This window comes from Cydia strobilella, chromosome 6 (assembly GCF_947568885.1).
Source record: "Cydia strobilella chromosome 6, ilCydStro3.1, whole genome shotgun sequence".
NCBI classification, from domain to species: Eukaryota; Metazoa; Arthropoda; class Insecta; order Lepidoptera; family Tortricidae; genus Cydia; species Cydia strobilella.
The window spans coordinates 16,843,259-16,865,316 of record NC_086046.1 but is presented as its reverse complement, the minus strand read 5'-3'; the positions used below and the strand labels follow the sequence as shown (position 1 = coordinate 16,865,316).

The 22,058-nt window shown below is 34.3% G+C and overlaps 1 protein-coding gene across 1 annotated transcript in view; it reads right to left on the bottom strand.

Annotated features, from left to right (window-relative positions):
* The window catches only part of LOC134742446 (uncharacterized), a 115,243-nt gene that overhangs the window by 34,559 nt on the left and 58,626 nt on the right, over positions 1-22,058 (bottom strand). The window contains exon 3 of the mRNA XM_063675606.1: positions 5,548-5,684. Within this exon, the coding sequence (XP_063531676.1) occupies positions 5,548-5,684 (137 nt within the window). The remainder of the gene's footprint in view (positions 1-5,547; positions 5,685-22,058) is intronic.

The window sequence follows — 22,058 nt, the reverse complement described above, 5'->3', positions numbered from 1 at the left end:
CACATTTTGAACTCAAATTAAAAAAGCTGTCAATACTTTTAATAGTACTCCTCTAATAAACAATGTACATTTATAGCAGTAGATAATTTAAATTCGAAGCGTTAATTACACAACTTAACTTGAGATTAAAATATTGTAGGAAATGTCAAAATCTGAAGCATTCTACAGTACCGGCCAACTTTTTTAAAATATTTGTGAGTGATTTCCACCTCACTGCTTTAGGTAGTCTAGTAGTATTCTTTTGTACGGATGATGAGAAGAAACTGGTCAGATGTAATGGTTTTTTCATAGAGGTTTTTTTAATGTATTGTCAACTTCATTTTTTTACTAGAGGTTTTTTAGTAATATGCTTTGTATCGTATTGTAATTCACAGTATTTCATTGCAGTATTAATCATATATTTGTACAAAATGACTAGTAAAATATGCAATCTACAAACTAACCTATATTGTTTACTCTATACAAGCTCATACAAAAACAATCAAAGGTGATATATTATTGGCCGGTACTGTATTTGGTTTCAAAGTGTTTCCGGGTCCTTACCTACTCTACTATGACGACATTCAAACGTGAACGCAAACGATTACTGTTTTGTGAGCCCGTGTCCCTCCACGTGGAAACTACAGAACCAATCGACCTGAAATGCTGCATGTCGACCGTGTAAAGGCAAAAAGATGGATGCTAGCATTTTTGCAACCGGCACAAAGAGAATGTGTCGGTACTGTTTCAGTTTGATCAGAAGTAACTATTTATTAGGATGTAATTTGTAAAGATGATATTACCGGTAGCTATTAGCTGGCTTTACGTCGGTATACCGTGATCTTTGACATATTATAGTAGCAAACATTTTAAAGGTACATGTATGCATTTGATGACGAATAAAGGGCGCCGGAACAAGCAGGATTAAAAACTGTATACCTACCTACTCGTAAATACTCGTACGAATATGTTGTCATTGCCCGCTTTGGGGAAGAATAAGTTTGCGGCTAGCGGCCGATTGAATGTACCAACAAGTAAGATTAGCGGACAGGAAAATACAAAAAGCTTTGTTGTGTGTGGGTGGGTGTTTGTATCTATACTGTGATAAAAGCAAATAATTTAAGCAAACGCATGTTATTTCTGAATTCAATACTTCCTATGACACTTGACATTATTCCGATTTTGGTTGCTTGCACTTTGGATATTTTGACAGGCAATCTTGTACATTATAGATCTGTGATAAGTTGATAACTACTTACTATAATAAAGCAAAGTACCTACGGGATTCATATGAACTCAAAACTAAATTACCTCTAAATTTCTACAATTCAAAAATGTGTTTTATTTATTAGTTATTTTTCTATTTGTAAATGTATTTTTGCAAATTTTATATTAAAGGAAAAAATGGAAAAAGTTACACTTCCGGCAGGATTTGAACCCGCAACCTCCGCAATCCGTGCGTTGCTCTTAACCATTTGAGCTACGGAAGCCTTTGCAAAAAATTTGAAGTATCGCTCGCAGACGTATCTGTATGTTAAAAAATTGAATGTATTTTTGAGTTATTGGTGTTTTTTGTTTAATAAACAGTTAATGGTGGTCCAACGATTTACGTGTTTTTGTTTGCACTGATTTCCATCTGAGACCGTATTTGAAACAAAATTAAAATACCAATTTTATATGATTATCAGCTTAGGGCACGTGTGGTGGGTAAATGTGTGGTTGCAGACGAAAGCAAGCGAGTGTATTAGAAGAAATTTAGTTTTGATAACACTTAGATACGTTATTGAGAATACATCCCTTGAAATATGGAACTGAAAATCTCAAATCAAACGAGATTAAATTTCGATGGTTCCATTAGTTTCTGTTCTCTTGGACGCCTCTCGATTGTTTCCCTGCCAGGATATTAAATTAAATCTCCTGAATGTTACTAAATGAATATCATACTCGCCGTTAATTTATATTATTGTCAGCATTTGTTTCAGTCTGTGTGTATTTTTGACAAGTTATAAAATAGTTCAGTTTCCAAGTTAATAATGTAACAATTTTCTTCTGCGAGTGATGACTTTTACTATTTATTAACTAATATTAAATTTGACACAATAGAAACTTAAATCACGTGAACTTAAAAATTAAATGTTACGATCTACATATTTGACCGAGCAAAGCGAAGGTCTCCGTTTCAGCTTGGGCAAAAATGCTTTCGTATATCTGGATGTTCTTCTCTACGGGCCGTATTTCTCAACGACTCTCATACAATTTAGTGAGCAGGTGCGATCATTGTATTTTTGACGATTCAGTTATTTGTGGTTTTTTTTTAATGGCGAAGACATGGGGATTCGTGGGCGTGCTCACAGAACCACTAGTATCTATTAATATTTATTGTAATTAAAATAAAGCGACTGAAAAAATAAAAGGACAGTTTTTTTTTATCTCGTAATTCAATAATTCAAAAAAAAATTAATAAAAAGGCGAGGTGACATTGCTTGGCCTCTCAGGAGCCCTGACTTAACTTCGGCAGACTTCTTTTTGTGGGGTTACTTGAAGAGTAAAGTGTACTCCAATAATCCGACAATCACAGCAGAATTAAAGGAGAATATTCGTCAATAAATCCAATCAATATCTCCGCAACTTCTAACGAAAGTCTTTCAAAATTTACAAGCAAGACTGGAAGAGTGCCGCAACCGCTACGGACGACATCTTGATTTATAACGTAAAATTTCTTTCTTTATCCCAAATTCTAATTATAATTTTTATTTATAAACATAAAAATTGATTATTTATTAAATTTTTTATAAATGCATTTATCACTGGCCCACCCTGTATTATGCCATACAATTGCATGGTCATCTCCTTAGGAGGATAATGGACGACCGCTTCTCTATACAAACGTAGTCTCCATTTTCCTCTCCGGATCCGGATCACTTTCCTCTTAACTTTTTTTTACGATGCGTGCAAGCAATGTTAGGATCTCGTGACACACGCCACATTTGCATGGGACCAGCAATGTGTACGTGCAGTGCACTGCATTTATGCTGACGTCGGAAAATTTGTAGATGATTTAGGTGACAGGTTTATGATTAACCTATTGACCTAGCAAGTACCTACTATGTATGTAAACACTTTATTGTGCAAATGGCTTCTGGCAGGATGCCTGTTTCAAAAGTTTGGAAACAGTTAACGGTTTTTGAAAAAGAAACACGTTCGGTCAAATGAAAATTCGGCAAATGAAACATCGAGAAAACATATTTCGAACATGAGATATGTTACCTTTATCATTGCATTTTAACTTTATTTACAAGACTTATTGCAATAAAACAGACACCAGTTATCTAATAAACCTCTATATAGTATATATATTTTTGGTCCTCATCAGAATGTAAGTGTACTTATCCTAAATACCTGTTGTTATGTTTAGTTAATGAACATTAGATATCATAAGCACCTATCTAGAGGGAGTCCTCGATATTTTCTATATAGGAATACATTTTACCCATATGATTGCTTCCGATTCCAATTTAAAACAATAGTGATTGTTCACTGACTACATCCAATATAGCTTTAACTCCTACATGTTCATACAAAGCATCATCGTACGTCCGGATATTATGTCAAAGGGTTGGATTGAAACAAGCCGGTTGCCTCGGGCCAGTGCAGACTGCTTGATTCTAGATAGTAGGATACAGTTATAGAATTGTAAAGCCCGTTACATACAAGTGAATGTTCTATTAACTGAACGATTACGTTTCCCGCATGAGTCTTTGAGCGAGTCATCATAAGAGACGTGCTTCGAGTCCGAAATTACTATATCAAAGCGCCGATTGTGAAAAGGAACTTGCGTGCCAATAAACTCGTATTTCAGATAGAAGTTATACATCGAAAAAGTATGCAGATTAGATTTGTCATAAAACAGTGCCAGTTAAGTATTCATACAAGAAATAATAATGCGTAATTGATACCTAGTATAATTCTTCTAATAAACGTAACAAACAAAAGTTTAAATAAATCCTTTGTATTTTAAATGTGTGTGTGACAGCTGGAAGTATTCATTCCTGACGGCAAAACTCTTATAATTTTGCCCGTTAATGTTTTTATCCTCTTAATTCTGACGCAGTCATCATTGTCATCAAACACTTATGCAAGTAAAAAACAACGGCTAAAATGAGTATTCAAATATCACATCATTCGTGAGTGCCAGCCCTATATAAGTGCGGTAAGAAACGACTTTTCTGACAGCACATTTTTCATATTCCTCCATTTGGTGCCCGAGAGCGTTCCACTATATTTCCCTTCATATTCCGGATCCCGGGAAGATTTACCCACGGGCGGATTTGACTTGCCGATAGTTTTGTCTATTTACGGTGCACAGACTATCACTTCGCGTAGCGTTTTAAGTAAGTATTAAAATTATTGCTTACAGAAAAGGATGTTATAAACCTAAAAAAAATTAACCGTATATTGACACTTGAGCGTCATAGAAAAGGTATTACCTAAAGTAAGTATTTTATCCCATCACAATTAGCATTAATAACAATTTACCCAATCTGTGAAAACTGAGATTTTTCACATTACGATTAGGGGTTTTGCGAAAGAATATATTGAATAATATTCTTTCGCAAAACCCCTAATCCTTTTCCAATATACAGATCGTTGCTCTAAGCTACAAATAGGTGGTCGCTTGACAAATGACGGCCACGTTTATTCATTAGTGTCTAAGGTCGCCGGTGTCGCAATCAATAACAGCAAAAAAGCAATTTGCTGAATATTCATGACTTGTTGTAGACGAACACGTAGTCTACGGCCACATTGGGACATTTGAGCCAGTCTAAAAGAAATTAATGATGTTTTTACACGCACAAATTCATTAATTCCGCTTCTTATTTACAATTATATTATCTCACGCAATATACTTGATTCTGTATGTAGGCCCTACGCACGTATAGGTACCTAATTATTTTTACAAGTCTAACATAGCGCTTACTTTTGATGCAGGGAATAAAGGCCAAAACGGTCTCTCAAACGGTTATCGGAAGAGGGAACTATAAAAATAATTTAATTAGTACAAAGCTTACACTTTCTACACGAATATTTCTTAAGGTGTGATTGTGTTTTGTTTTTCTTATTTAATTGGTCCGGTAGTTTCACTAGTTTTTGGTCTTTATATTTATGGTAAAGGCATGATGAACACGAATATAATTCTTAAGACTTGTATTTCATCGATGTATTCAAAAACATGTAGGTATGTTCATACATTGTCGCACAGAATCATAGAGAAGTTTCAAACTTCAGACAGCTTAGCATGAATTGCGTTGTTGCACGCTACTCCATAGGACTTGAAATCGCGTTTTGACATATGCGGCCGTAGCACGGTTGCATTTTTATCACCTGTAACCATGCCTGTCACGTTCTAACAAGTGTGTAAGTGCGAAAGTGACAGGCATAGTGACAGGCGATAAAAATGGAACCATGCTGCCCCCGATGGAGTCTTGCGCGACAACGCAAGTCATGAATGTCGGGATAAGCGGTCAGATTGCGTTTCAATGTCTAAACATTTATTAATTTAAACCTTACCTGAACCAAATCCCCATGCACGCCTCCAGGCGCTGTGATGGTAAGAAGACACACGTATGGTACAAGATCCTCACGCGGCCGGTGGAGCTCCAACTCATACGTACGACCAATGTCCCCGTAGTAAGTTTTGTTGCAACCTGGTGACAAAGACAACGTTTGTGAGTTTGTGTAAATTTTGTGCTTTACTCATACTAGAATACATTTAGTAAATAGATAATTATCATGAAATAAAACTATAAAAACGGATTATATCGCGTATACATACAATACATCCCGACGTTTCGAACCCTTTACAGCGTTCGTGGTCTACGGATGACTGAGGTAAAGCTACAAAGTTCAAAAATACCCACATACAAAAATAATGAACCATCATAAACTATAAACTTTAAAGCAGGTTGTACATGCAAAATCGGTTCATAAGGCTAGTTATACAATAAAACCTTTTTTCAAGTAAATATATATATACGCGATAAAGCTACGCCGGATCCAACCCTACACCTCGGACCCGAGAAGATTTAATGTACCTAACAAATTTGTTGGTAGGTTGGTAGTTTATTGTCATCTTTACAATATAGGTTTTTAATAAACGTAGGCACTCGTATTGCTTTTTTCCATTTTCAATTATTTTCAATGTACTAGTATAAAATAAACCATATTCTGAACCAATTAATCACTCGTTCCATGACATCTTTATCTTTCCCCAAATCGTTTTGGGTAATTTACATCATTTTGTCATTTGGAACAAAACTGAAATTGACGTCCGATTGAAATACGAGAAATCCGGAATAATTTTATGGTAATAAGAATAAGCCTGACGATATATATCGCAAGAACGACTTTGTTTTTCAGATAAATAATAAAGCAAAACAATTTATAGCCAGATATTGTCAAATAACAGTTTTTACAAGCTTTTATTTAACTTGCCCTGTTAGTAAATATTTTATTTATTTTATTTTATTTATTACATACAGCAACTATCCTTACAGGTAACCCTAATACAATAGTGCCTTAACCTTAAATTAAAAATAATCCTTATTACTACTTAACTAAATAATTTAAATTAAAAATATGTAGGTATGTTATTTCGTTAGTGTTTGTCAAATCTTGGAAGCTAAATTTAACCCACTTCCCGATTTCCAATTAAGCTGAAATTTTGCATACATGTGTAAATTGGATGACAATGTAATATTATACCAGGAGCTGATCTGATGATGGAAACAGAAGGTGGCCATGGGAACTCTGTGATAAAACAATTCAAACTAATTGTGTGGGGTTGTTATTAGAATTATCTCGATGACTATTAGTTGCCTGTGGAAAGAAAAGTACAGTCAGCGATAAGAGCTGGTACCTTTTTTTTGCCAAAAACTTATTTTTCTTCACAGTGAGAGCAATACCAGAATTTTTGCTTAAACATTTTATATAAACTAAATGTTTTATGTTCCCAAGAACTACTTAAGTTTTATAATTTACAGAAGCTGCACAACAAACTTGTTCCATACACGAACACAATCCAATGAAAATATTTGCGACGCCGCCTTCTGAGACAAACGACCTGCATCTCCAGACAAAGCAAAGTTCTCTTTAGGAGCGGAACTGTTACTGGCTCTACAGGAGACATAATTTAAGCAGTACGATGAAATAAATTAATAATAATATTATGATTTATGAACATCGATTTTGCATTATTGAGTTTTGGCCAAAATAAAACATTTTTTGGCATTAAAAAGTAAATACATAATAAGTTTCCTGACAATAGCTAATTTATATAACATTTAAAACTTTCGCGGTTTGAACACATATTAAATCACATTTAGAAACGATAGACCCGTTTCTAAATGTGATTTAATATAATAGCTAATTTATATTTCTCACCGTTACAGGTAGGTACATGAATCGCAAGGCCTCTGTTCGTGTTGTATAATCGTGTTGCAACTTTTGTAACATTCGATTACCTAGCTACTATTGTACTGATAATAAAAGCCGTACTATGCCTATACTTTGCTTACACGTACATCAAAGTATACAACGGAAAGTTGTACTTGCCTCTTCTTCGCCGCTCTAAAGTGCTTTCAGGCTGATTGGCCGAACAATAAATAAGTGTCTGTTGTCTGCATGGGGCTCATTTTTCTTCACACTTTCACGTAGGTTACACGTGCGAAGATAATATTTAAGTAGCGTTATATTTTATGTGTCCTAAAAAATATTTATGCTTGATGGATTAATATTTCTGACATGTTCGGGTGCTGGGTACATAATTTGCTACTTAAAAAGAAAAGTGGGTATTTTTTTGATCAGTTATTAATGTCCATAGAGCGAATTAGGGACTCAATTAAATATTTTATTTAAAATGCGCTAATGGCGTCATGCGGCATTGGTCCCCTGATTCATTAATCAGTTATAAAAAACAATACATTTTATTAGTTGATAAACATATAGGGTCATTGCGCTAGTTTCCGTCCATTCTCTATTTTCGTCCACTTGACGGTTTAGCAAATAGTATATTTCATTTTTAATTTGCTACTTGCGAAATATCATTTTTATGTCGATACATATACCTATTGTTTAGACATTAAGGATTGCAATAAGTCCAAATTTGTGCAGCAATGTTATGTAGGTTTATATTCAAATTTCGTCAGGTGGACGAAAACAAGCGCAATGACCCTACCTAATTTACCATAAATATGTTATTACCATTAATTTGTTGAACTTACTAGACTTATATTGACCGGGATATAAACCGTGATTACCTTTTGTATTATCTATGATTTTTTTGTATTTTTTTTTAGTTGTTGAACTTAATAAACTTTTGATAGATTTGTCTACGTTTTTGAGTTGCACAAACCATTTTCCACATAACTATGGATGCGTACGAACTTATTTCAATCGCCGCGCCATATATTTGCTTGATATTCTGTCAGTGCCAAATATTTTGCTTTGTTCGTTTTGTCTGGTAATATTTTTTCGCTCTTGTCGAGTAAATATTTCGATTTATTTTTACAGATTAAAATATGATTGTGTGTTGTGTGTATGAGGCTTTAATGGGTCATGTGAAGACTAACCACACACAACCACCATGGTGTAATAATTTATGTAATAGTACATTACTTAGAGGCCGGGAAACGAAGAACCCCGTTTCTCGCCGAGATTTTTATAGTGCTTTTCTTGAGAAGTTTGAACTTGCAATCAACATTTCATTGCAAGTTTGAGAAATAGTTATTTAAACTAGCAATAATAATCTTCATATTTTCACAATTAGAGATTGAGATTATCATTAGTACCTATCTTCATTTCATCTGTCATTCATTTATATAAATGATGAATAAAAGCATATTATAATACACATACGATGTTTATTTACTGAAACTGGAATACACAATCACAGTAAAAGGTTTACCCTTTTAATACACGAACTCAAGTTTCAAGTAAACAAAACTATCTATTTCAATATATCGTTCGTTTGAACAACGTCCTATACTGTAATAAAACTCCTGATAGCGGCGCGTTTGCATTGGGCAATCGTGTCGGACTTGTCGGCAAACACTTCGCATGCAGTCCAATGGCACTGTAATAGATGGCCGAAACGCAAACAGTACCCCTCACATGGAATACACACATTGCTCTTTCAAGCGTATTATTAGCTGGCTAACTTTGGTGGAAGCGGGTTAATTTTCAGCATGAAAACTCGCAAAATATAAGCAGCTTTGTTGGAAGAGTTTTAGTTGCAGCGTCGAGCAATATTTCTAGGTTTAATTTGAGGTTGCTTGTGGTTTATTGTTAAAATGTTATGCTTTTCCATGGAGTTTAGGAGAATAATAATTATATGTCAAACATCAAACATTTATTCAGCAAATAGACCACAGGGGCACTTTTACATTTATGGGTAACTTACTTCCGTAACTGAGAGAACATTAATATTTTACGAAAACTTTTTAGATAATTTAGTACCTAAGTAATATCGTCTCAAAAGTGTCTTGCACTTTTGAGACGATATTATGAAACACAGGAAATGACAATAGTAGTAAATAGGTTAGCGCAGTGAAAATAAAAATAAAACTTGAATTTGGTTCGCAAATCTGTACAAGTATACTTAAATATCATCAAAACTCTTTATCGACGCAATCCAAAACACTAATTTTTCATTTTATAATAGTCACTGATGCTTTGCCCGCAACGCTCACGTTAAAATCCTATTTCGATCGTCTGGTTTATGTCGACTCAAAGGCAAAGTTCCATATCAGGAAGCACGACTTTGCTTTCCCAAGCTCCAAAATGCATCAACTGGAGGGCACTCTCTTGCCAAGTGGCTGCGTCGCGTCCCGTGTTTGCAAGTGCATCACAGCGCAGGACCTATTCGCAAATGTTTCATGACACGCGAAAGTATTCTAGTTATTTAAAAAACAAGTAAAAACATTATTTTAAAAGGCCTTTCGGATCCCCATAAATCAATTTTCATTACGATAGGGACAAAAATCAAGATGGCGGCCGTTTTTTTTATAAATATTACTTCGTTGAATTTATATTAAGGAACCTTTCGAATTCTCAGACTTAATTATAATATTAGAGATACGGATTACTGTTGTTTACGGAGATTTAAATTAGAACAAATTTACTAGTTATCACGCAATTAACTATCAAAAATCAAAACACTTCGGAATGCCTGGAATTGCAGACTGTATATAATATGCAGCACCCAAATTAAAGCAACTGCTATAATTTATTAACCTATATGTATGTATTAACTCTTTATTGTACAGAAAACACAAAACACAAATATGGTACTTACAGAGTACAGAACTAAAATATATATATTTTTATTGTAACCCCTCTGCCTCCGTCTCTCGCCGTCATTCTACGATCTTCTCGAAGTTTTCAAAATGCATCGTATCTCAAGTATTAGAATCGTAGCAATCTAAGAGAGAGCTCTCAGTGGGGCATCCGAAAGTTATGTGTGTCGCCGCTTTGTTCCAAGGAGTTTGAATCGGGCCAGTGGATTTGAGATACTGGGCCTTTGAATGGTGACTATAAAGATAGATAGAAGTTTAAAGATAATTTTATTTAAATCAATTTTGATATGATATTTTACTTTCACGGTTCTGGTGATTTAAAGCACAGTTCTATAGATTTAAAATTATAAGGATGTTGATCTCAAGCTTAAGAATTCCGTTTTCAAGAGGAAGCTACATATTTAATACCTTGTTTCGTTCAAAATCATCGTGTTTGATTTCCGTTAGCCAAAACTCCATATTTTTTTATTTGCTGCTTGCTACAAAGAAAATAAGCCTTCTTAGCAACTGCCAAAATAAAAAGACTTTCAATCTTCTAATCACAAGAGGTAGTAATATCCGCTTTCATTTCAGTTCCCTATTATACGCATAGGTATTCAAAGGGTGTCGATAAACCAAATTGCATTTTATCGCCACAATATTGAAATGAAATGGTTGAATTGACGTACTTAGTGGGGTATTAGCTGTGTAGTGAAATAACAACGCACATTTATGGAACTTGCTATGGAAGCACTCGCAACAAAATTATGAAAAGTACCAACGTAACGTGCATGGCTGAACTCGTTTGCGTGACCTGAAAACTATATCGTATCTAGGGTTGGTCAACAATAAAAAGTAAGGTTTTACATATGTTATTGAGGAGTTTTTGGAAATAAATAACCTGCAATTTAAAATGTAGTTGTCAATAATAAGATAATGACTCACAAATAAACATAAGTAGCTGTTGAATGTAATCCCTAAAGGATATCGTTACGTACGTTTCAGTAATCGATACCACCCTAGAAGAATACCCAATCCGATTTTTTCAAAGTGATCCTTCGTTTCCTTTGATCTTATTGCATTTGCATGTTATTTTCAAAGATTTCAAAAGTCAGCTCAGCAGAGCTCAGGGCCCTTTCATTTAATGACGAGCGAACATGTGCACCAAAGAAAATGCTCACCAACGCCATTTGTGCACCAATCAATCAATCAAAAAAAAAAAGTCAATGGCTATTTGGAGTCATGTTCAATTGTTCAAACTTATTTCAATAAAGTGATTGTTTATTTTAAACGAAATAAACTTATAATCCTTTCGCTCATGTGGCGATATATGGCACTGTAACAAACTAATTATGAGTATTTTTAGCGTTCATTACCTAAAGGGTAAAAACGGGACCCTATTACTAAGACTCCTCTGTCCGTCTGTCCGTCTGTATGTCTGTCTGTCTGCCACCAGGCTGTATCTCATAAACCTAGACAGTTGAAATTTTCACAGATGATGTATTTTTGTTGCCGCTATAACAACAAATACTAAAAAGTACGAAACCCTCGGTGGGCACGTCCGACTCGCACTTTTGTTTTTATTTTTGTTTTTATAGTAATTATAAATAAAATTAATTTGATTGACCAACTCATCGGAATGCAAACACGCACGTGGTCCACGCACTTGCAAAGGGATTTTATGTCCTTAAGGACACCCCTTTTTTACGGTTGAAAGGAAGACACTGAGATTCGGAAGTTAAGTACCAGGGCGACATGAATGTAAAGGAGACACAATTCATTAAGTTAGGACGTGACACACACTTCCTTGCCAGCCCATTGTTAATCATGCGCAGGCAAGGCACAAATACCGTCGATTCTTTATTTAAATGGCTCTGGTAATATGGAGATGGGTGTGTGTTTTAATCACTCTTGAGTGTTCGTACCATATCTAACAGAAAATCAACTATTACAGAAATTAATTTAGCAGTACCTACGTATTAATCAATAACTCGAGAAATCGTTACGAATAAGCCCTACATAACTAGGGTTATAGGTAACTAAAATATGTATAGCGATTTTAATTTACGTTTTCAAAATGATACAGAACCATGAATTATGTGCAAATTGTAAAATATGCGTATTACGTAATCCTTGAAAGATTCTCCAGCATAATAAGGGTTTACGCGACCACGTAAAGTGAAACACTCGATACGCATTTTACGTTCTCGCCGGCTATCCATCTTATCTCGGACGGTTTACTGCCGAACCCCGGTAATGGTGTTTGCGAACGAACGCTGTTATCCACCAGTTTGGGATTTTATTTATTTTTACAAAGTAGATTCTATCCTTCTGTTTATTTGCGTGAAAACCTTGAACGTTTTAATTACATTATTGTTCGTAACTTACCTTTCGCTTTTTACTTGGTTTATATTTAGCCGTTTATATTTTTACATCTTTGTAAAGGAAATAAAATCTCAAATATACAGGTCCATAGAAAAAAGGAAAGTAAATAATAATAATACCTATGGTAGCAAGGTGAACACTATCTCGAAATGCTGTTTATTGTTCGTGAAAAGCCAAGCCAAAAGGTTTTATTTATTATCGCTGCTGAGTACACACTTTTATGATTGTCTACCCTATTGGTTGGCAGCCTGGAGTGACGAACAGATAGCAAAGTTGGTTCGATAGGCAACAACCTTTAATGTCTAGTATACAATTATTTACCTATATACTCGATAAGAAAAATATGTATTGTGTTCCAATATATGGACAAACAAAACAATATCCAACATAAGAGTCTTCTAATGTATGTCAATTACACTTGGGCCCAGCGACAAAAACACAAATTTATCTTTTATTTCGGGATAATGTTGCGTAAATATTGTTGTTTTATTTATGTTCAAGAAAACGCTAAATTTCAATCAACATTGGTGAGGATGGTTTTGTCACAATTATTCTGTACGTTTTTAATTTAACCGTCAATAATCGAATCACTAACCGTTATCCCACAACAAATAGATATCAAAATTAATAATTTCATCCAGCTTGTGTATGTGCCATAATAATTATATTATAACTATTTTGTCACAATCTTGAAATGATATTCAGTTAAGTAAGGTGTGTTAGGGTAAGATGGAATGGTTTTTTGATGTGATGAGCAGTGTGACATTGGAACTACCGTAGAACAAAATAGGTACGCGTTTTGTTTTGAAAAATTGTATGGGGACACTAGGGGGTGACAGGCAGTAATAGACTTTACTATTTCCTTAATTAATTAGCGGTTTCATTCACGTATTTTTAGTCACTTAGTCACTTCGATTACTACTTTCCTATTTCATCGGTAAAGCTCCGGTAATACGGTACCAATTAGTAAAATGACCCTGTAAAAATATTTTTTTTACAAAAAAAAACTGGGAGAAGTTGAAAGCATGTGAGCACATCAAAATGCCATGAATGGCATTAAAATGCCAGTAATGTCAGTATTGTTTTAAAAATACTCGGGGTTTTTACTTTCAGCGTACATACGTATGCGTAATCATATTGTACGTTTCTGTAAAAAAATAAGTATCAATAATCGTTTTTAGGGTTCCGTACCCAAAGGGTAAAAACAGGACCCTATTACTAAGACTCCGCTGTCCATCTGTCCGCCTGTCCGTCTGTCACCAGGCTGTATCTCATGAACCGTGATAGCTAGACAGTTGAAATTTTCACAGATGATGTATTTATGTTGCCGCTATAACAACAAATACTAAAAAGTACGACGGAACCCCTGGGTGCGCGAGTCCGACTCGCACTTGGCCGATTTTTTATTATAGTACCTACACTACCCACCACCACGATTACAGGCGACTAAACTTTGTGACCTCTAAGTTAGAAATTATATGCAAATACAGCTAGCAGTCTCTGTTAGGTAAGCCACATACAGGGCGCACGGGCGCAGTTATGTGGTAGAACGAGATCAAATTTACGGAGCTTCATTCTTAGTAAGCGTCTAAATACAGCATTAATACTTAACTAACATAAGTATAAGTACTCTAAAGTACTTAATTATAAGTAGTATTTGCCGGTTAATCTTCTTATGAGTAAATACTTGAGTACCATCGAACGGGGTGAATAAGGACAATTTTGGACTTTTAGAGAGATTTTAAAGGAGTTTTTCCTCGAGGGCCACAAATGTTGAGGTTTATAAACTTTCGATGTATATTTGAGAATCGATTTATAATAAAATATTTTTTTATAATTTCATTTTAATGTCTGTGTTTTGAAAAAAAAACAGACCATTTTGATTTATACTGGATCCGGGGTGAATAGAGACGACTAAGGTACAAATAGGGACAAGTGATCAGGTTTGTCAAAAATATAATAAGTTGAGGTCTAGAGAGTTTATTGTACTTAGGTACTTTAAAATGATTAGGTAAATAAAAGTTAAAACACGAATAAAACAGTCAGAATAATTAAAAACATTAACTTAATATATTTATACATATACCTACCTATATCCCATTCAGAGATTCCGCCTGTTTTAAGTTATACACTAAGTGCCTAGTACTAATCTAGCAAAAAACACTAAACAAAGAATAACTAATTTTTGGCAGCCCTGCTCCTATTCAATCTTTACCGTCCCTATTCCTACTTATTGCGTCTCTATTAACTACCAGAGGCGTCCCGCTCCTCCCCTCAGTCGTCCCTAATCACCTCCGTTGCGTCCCTATAGTCATCTTATTTTTTTCGAAATTATCATGGATCTCTATCTTCTCAGTTTTTATAGCAAACCAAGGATTATTTATGCTTATCATGTAATTAATAGGTTCGCAATTAAATGCCAAACCAATTTTTCACTATCAAAAGTATCACAAACAGCTAAAACTTTTAAAGGTAGTTTTGGAGCTCATATCGACCATTCGTTGACAAACTCAATTTTAAATTTTGTGAATGAATTGTATCAAATTGTATATACATATGAAACTTGACATGTAAAATACTATGTTTTATGAATAAATGCTTGAATCTTGAATCTTGAATCTAAACTGTTAGTTTGACGATATATATCACGAGGTTTATACTTTTCCAGTCTTTCTATTATCAAAAGAATATAATTTACTATTATTTTCAATTGCAAGATACAATTTGTGATACATATCTTTTTTTTAAATATCAGGTAAATGTCATTCCCGGTTCTTGTCCCTATTCCCCCCATTTAACGGTACCGATATTTATTTGCTATTACTTAAGCTTGTGTTTAACAGAAAATGAAAGTTCGTTTCTACTACTCGTAATAAATAACTCCCAACTTTTATTTTAGGTAGTAATATAATAAAATAAACAAAAGCTGACCGCCGCTTGTTGGGATATGCAAAGTACTGTTGTCCGCGCACGTTAAGACTGCATTGCAAATACAGCGGTGTTAATGGTGTTATTCAATATTTACGTTCGATGCAGACAGAGTAGCGGATTCACTTGTCAAAATTGGCTTGAAATATCTATTTATCAGTTTTTGTTGTCCTTAGTGCCGTTTGCGTTATTTGCATTACATTGCGTCATATTGCCTTAGTTAACTACAGCCACGTGCAGTTGCTATATTTTTTGGAGTGTTTTACAACGACATAATTTAAGTTGGGAATTGTCCTTCTGGAAGTACGTAAATCACAAAAAAAACATAATGCGGCGAAACTTTATGAAAGTGGTACTTTATGGGCCTATAATATTAGATCCACAAAAAAAAAACTATTACCTATATGTAGTACAGGTATTACTAAATATGCAATAATACATCAGTTACATCATGTCATGCTTTCTTCTGGATAGGATTGTATTTTGAGCTAAAAATTCGAAATAGTACGTACCTACAGAATATGAATTTCTACATTTCATATTTGACACAAAATCTCAATTTTGTACACAATCACGTAAAAACAAATCAGTCAGGTCAGGGCCCAAAAATAATGTTTCACAACTGACGCAGCGTTAACGTAAATAAGTGTACAACGCCGCAAGAGTGCTGACTTCGCGGCGGATTGTTTGCCGTCTATGGCCCGCTTCATAAAGTTTGCTTTGCTTCATTGATGAGCTTTTGAAACGTTTCATGTTTAAAGGGAATATTAATGATACTGTTAAATCTAGTTTTAAAGCTTTTAGTTTTAAAATTGTACTTGCAAAACTAAAAATACGTCAATATTTGTAAGTAGGTTTCAAAACAATTTCAATACTGTATCGGGACGTTTTTTGCAAAAGTGTTACTTTCAATTGATCAACTTCTATACCGATACCGTAAAAATATTGATGCCTCAATGATTTTTTTTATCAAATTAGCACAAAATTTATTAATTAAATTTATTATTTAATTTCTAATCTTTATTTTTTTCTTCTATATTAACGCACCGCAACAATTTTCATATGCAATGAGAGTATTTTTCAAGTCCGGAACAAACGAGGGCCGCGGGCACAATAAAAGAAATAAGCCGACTTCAAATAACAAAACCTCGTTACCCTATCCTTTATGATGCGATGAGTTTTCACCCTGCACCTATGTAAAGTTCAGAGCGCACAAAAAAAATGTTGCTATTTCATCCCTGAACAAACACAATTGGCGAAACAAGGCTAGCAAAATGTGAGCCAAAGTTCCAAATATACTTTTTTCCTCTTAAATATTCTCGTGTTCTGTACCTACCTATTGGCATAGGTCTTTTGGAATTTCAATTTAACTTATAATAAGTTTGGCAAGTTGTCGAAATTAGAGGGGCGTACTTTTACAAGCTGACTGAAATGTAGGATTGCTCGCTATAAATCGGTATTTTTTCACGCGACTTGGTAAGTGGTTATGAAATAATGCTTTTTACATTAGACTAGCGATTTAGATTGTAGAGATTTATATTATATGAGACATATGAGTACTATATTATACTACTAATACTAACTAAGATAATTGATTAAGTAAACCTATTTTAAGTATTTAACTTATTTAAATAAACAATTAAAAATGAATTCGAAACTCCATTAAAAAAGAGTTAGATACATAATACGTCCGTGTCTAGTAATAACTTAAAAGGCTTTTAACCAGTCCGCAAACTTTGCGCTCCGAAATTGTACCTAAAAGAAAGCAACCAAGTTCCGCAAACACAGTAAATGCTTGTCCGTTTGTGTGAAGCCGGCCAGCTGCTCACACGGACCCATTGTTTTCAGCTACTCCATTTGGGATGTTTCATTTAAATTCTTCACGCGTCTAAAATGTATACAAGAAAATGACAAATATTCCACACTTTTCCAGTTACTTAAATGAAATGAAGAAATACTGCATTTTTTGCCCCTATTCTCCCGATAGATGCAGAATAAAATATATTGCTAAGTTTAGCTTTAATAGCGTCATCTTTGTACATTGTAAAAAATCAAATAATGCGGAATTTTAATAATTAAGTAGAAGTTTACTCGACAGTATGTAATGTATGTTAAACGAGAGTTGTTAATGCAACATTAATGTATTGCAGCATTTACGTGAATATGAGAACAAAGTATGTAGGTATTATTCCTAGGTAACGAGTAGATGAGAATCCATTCCATTACTAAACTTTTCGTTTCAGACCTATTTCGTGACGTTATTATAGAAAATGCTGAAGTTTGAAGAGATTGTATTACTTAATTGCATTATTTGCTTAAGTTACTGTGACATGAATTATATTTACTTCTCGGCTCTTTGTCACTTTTTTCGAAAACAATATTTTATATTTAGAAAAATCTTTTTTTTTTTGTTTTAAGTTACGTAGTCTACTCGACCTAGCCCATTTTGCCATGTCCATAGAAGGACATAGCTTTGCCAGCATTTCTGAACTGGAAATACATGAATTTTAAACGCATCCTTACTGTTTAATAAACTAAATTTTTCCTTGAACCATTGTGTGCTGTTTAAAGAAAATTTATTTAATAATTGTTTCATTTTCGACATTTATTGTTTTAATCAATATAGAACTAAATATAGTTAAAACGAAAATAGAATGTCGTCTTTTGAAAGTATTCCGATATTTACATATAAGAAATGGAGAATTTACATATAGGAAAAGGTTCTAAGTTGGTTGAATCTGTATAATCCACACACATAAAATATATTCCGAAAAAAACAATTATCTAAGTCTTCTACTCGATAATAGAAAACCGACAAAACTACGGGACAAACGAAAATAGGACACTAGAGAAAATGATAGATGTGAAAATACTGCTACTTATATTAATTATATTTGATTTAATATACTCAACTCATTTATTTTTATTTTATGCGCTAAAATTATGGAACCATTTACAATACATTAAATAATAATGTTAAAAATAAGAGTATGTAGTATCATTATTATTCGCATGAATAAAACACCTCGCTATATTCTCTCTTGGCATACACAAATCTTAGTTGACCAAAAAGATTTTTTGCTTTGTTGTATTCACCTGGTGCTAGTTTTACGAGGGCAGCGCCGCATGAAAATGGGGTCGGGTTGGATTTACTGGAGCAGTTTTTTGTTTCAGCACTGACAGCTTGTTACGGAGCCCTGGATAAATCATGTCACGCGGCTTTAATCTTTATGTGTCTAACTGTCTAGGATCCTGTGATAGAAAATAGGAAATTCTATGAATATTCCATTTAGAAAACACAGCATATGTACATATTCAAGTAAAAATAAACATAAGGCCAAATACAACAGTATTATACAAATTACTCTCAATAAGTTTAATGAGCAATGAAATAGTTATTCCATTGCTCATTTTATAACGAAAGCCGTGAATTTTAACAAGCTACTATATCCTGTTAATATCGCTAGGAATCACCGTAAGCGGATAACTGGATGATTAAAACTGAATGCGCGATTAAACCCTCCATTACCAGTTATAATCAGGGATGACGTTGTAGCCGTTTAATTGAGAAGGGATGAGTCGAAATCTGGAAAACCAGAATAAAGTAGGTACCTATGACTAGAGGTCAGACACGAGGCGGCGATTCGTGGTAGTTAAATATCGAGTTTAAACTGACTGGCTGACTGACATACATATTTGGAACGACCATTTATATTCAAAATTAGACATGACAATCACGTAGACAAAATCAGACCAGTTCACGACAGACAGCAGAGGACGACAGACAGTTCAACTGGTTCCACTTACAATACATAAATTATTTATTGCTCACAAATCAAAAGAAACATAACATACAAATTAAGCATATAAATTAAACTATGGTAGACAACAGGCGATCTTATCGCTAAAGAGCGATCTTTAAGAAGGTTAGAGCAAATAATAAATATTACTCATACATAGATATCAATTAAATTACAAATTACATGGCTATAAGGGACGGATATTTTAAATGGGGTACTGAGGGCAGCTACCAGATCCCGGTCTGATACGCCAACATTAGTCCTAAGGGTCATCCCTAAGTTTTATTATTAATGATTATTGACATTTACAGTTTCGGAAAAAAGGACAGTCACGGACAAAATCGTAAATTTCTAGTTTCGCCAATCAATACCAATAGGATCAAAAGCTTATTTGGACCAACCTTCATTAGGGCACTAGAAAAGCCACAAATGAAAGAAAATGCTTTTCATACACTTGGTATATAAAATTGATTAAGACTTGACGAGGATTAAAAAATGTGGTATTTACCCTAAAAAGTGGCAGTAATTATGGCTTTGGATTGTATCTGATTAGCAGAGTATCCAATATCAATTGCAGTCTAGCGGGGAAGGGAATGGAAACTTTTGACTCAAGTAGAATTCAGAGTAGGTTATTTTTTGACCGATGCTCTATTGTTTAGTTTATAATTTTCTCTAAATTATATAACCCTCAAATGTCGCCTGTATAGATTTACAAACATCGATCCAGGTCACGGGTTTACCTCCCGAGAGTAATTGGATTGATGCGAGAGCGTCGAAAGGTGAACGCAGAGCACTTTGTTGCTCGCTCCGTCGCGTGTCCTGAACTAATTCAATTATGATCAGCAAATGACCTAATGAGCCCCTAGCCCCATTGTATATAGGCTTATTTAATGTTGAGAAAAGAACATTAAAAAAATGTCACCTCTATTGATATTTTGCAACAAAGTGTTACAAAGCGCATAGTACGATGTATTATTTGTTATTACAACAACTCTTTAAATCTACTAAGGTACAAACAGTTTCCAATGATCACCTTTGAAATTGGTATGGTTGCTCTTGTTAAGCTTCTTATATAATAATCGCGACTTTTGCCTTCTTACTCTGCTAATATTTATAAAATGCGATGCTAAACCAGTCTTTATTTTTTTAAATATTAGTCTAATGAAAGCTTCTAGATGAAGGGTTTCTCTGAGAATGACAGGATAGGAAAGAACAGCCTGAGCTAACTTAGGTTGAGTTTGTTTGATGCCTTTACTGCTGATTAAATAATTCCTGGAATTAGATAAATGTAATTTTCTTTTGTCCAAGTTGGCTCCTTAGTCTTCTCTGTCGCTTTAAAGCAAGGCAATGGGCTTTTCTACTTTTCGTTGCGGTCTTCAGTTAGATAGCTTTTTGAACGTCCGATCTTAACTGATCACAGAGGTACACCGAGCGGATGCTGCCCTTGCCCGTGTCATGGGACGCACGCAAAGGCTGCACCCGCCGGGTGTAAGGACAAAGTATATTGAGAGTTGATGGAATCTAAAATGAACTAGGACACCCGGTTGTTATTAACTCTTCTATATTGTAAGTACATGCAGTTTAATGAGTAAATAATTTCACAGCTCATATGTCGATTGGGCTAGTGGTGCGAGCTAAGTGAGCACTGATGAGTGGCCGCAGCGCAGCTAAGCGACCCATCGGACGTGCAATTTGCGTGCATGGTTTGATAATTTACTGGACCATTTTATATAATATTTCAGCCGCATTTGATCGCATCTCTGTGGAAAATTGTTGATGAATAGGAAAAGGCTTTATATTAAACTAAAGTGTAACTTCAAACAACATTTTATAAAGCGATTGATTAATATTTTTTGGCTTGCCCAGTAACGTTATTGATATTAGTTTATATAATAAAAAACCAGAAGCTTTTTATGAATTTAAATTTATTTTACACTTGAAAAAATCCCCTTTTTTCATGGTTAAATGTTAATATTGTTTAAAACTGATTATGTGTCGAGTTGTCGACTGAACTTTATTCAAATGATAGCTTAACGCTGCCACGAGAGTTACCTCTCGTGGTTTTGTGAATAACTTATTACTTTGAGTACACCTAAGTAAGATGTGAGGAGCTTACTAAAAAAGGATTAAGAAAACCTTTTTTCTTGGGTTGATTGTAAATGTACGCAGAGTAAAACCCACATAGCGAGATAAATAATGTAACCAAGTTTCATATTTCTTTATAGAAATTATTAATCATCACTGTCATTGAACACATCAACTGCCAAACAGGAATGAACTACTGATGTGCTGTCGGAAAGTTGCCAATATTGCGAAACTTCCACATGGAAAAAAATCAGAAACTTCTCTTGAGAATTGAAATTTTTCATTTCCAAAATGAAACTTTTCTTTGTTTCCTGTGAAAGTTCCGAAAATTTCCGAGAACTTCTCCAAGTTTCTGGGAACTTTCTGCGACATGCACAATTGTAGAATGAACTATTGTTCCCAAAATGGCGGTTAAAAAAATGAATATTTTCTCATATATTTGTATGAGAATTGAAATTTTCCTTTTCCAGAATCAAAGTATCTTTTGTTTCCTGTGAAATTTTCCTGAAATTTCCGATAAGTTTTGTAAGGTTTTAGAAACTTTCCGAAA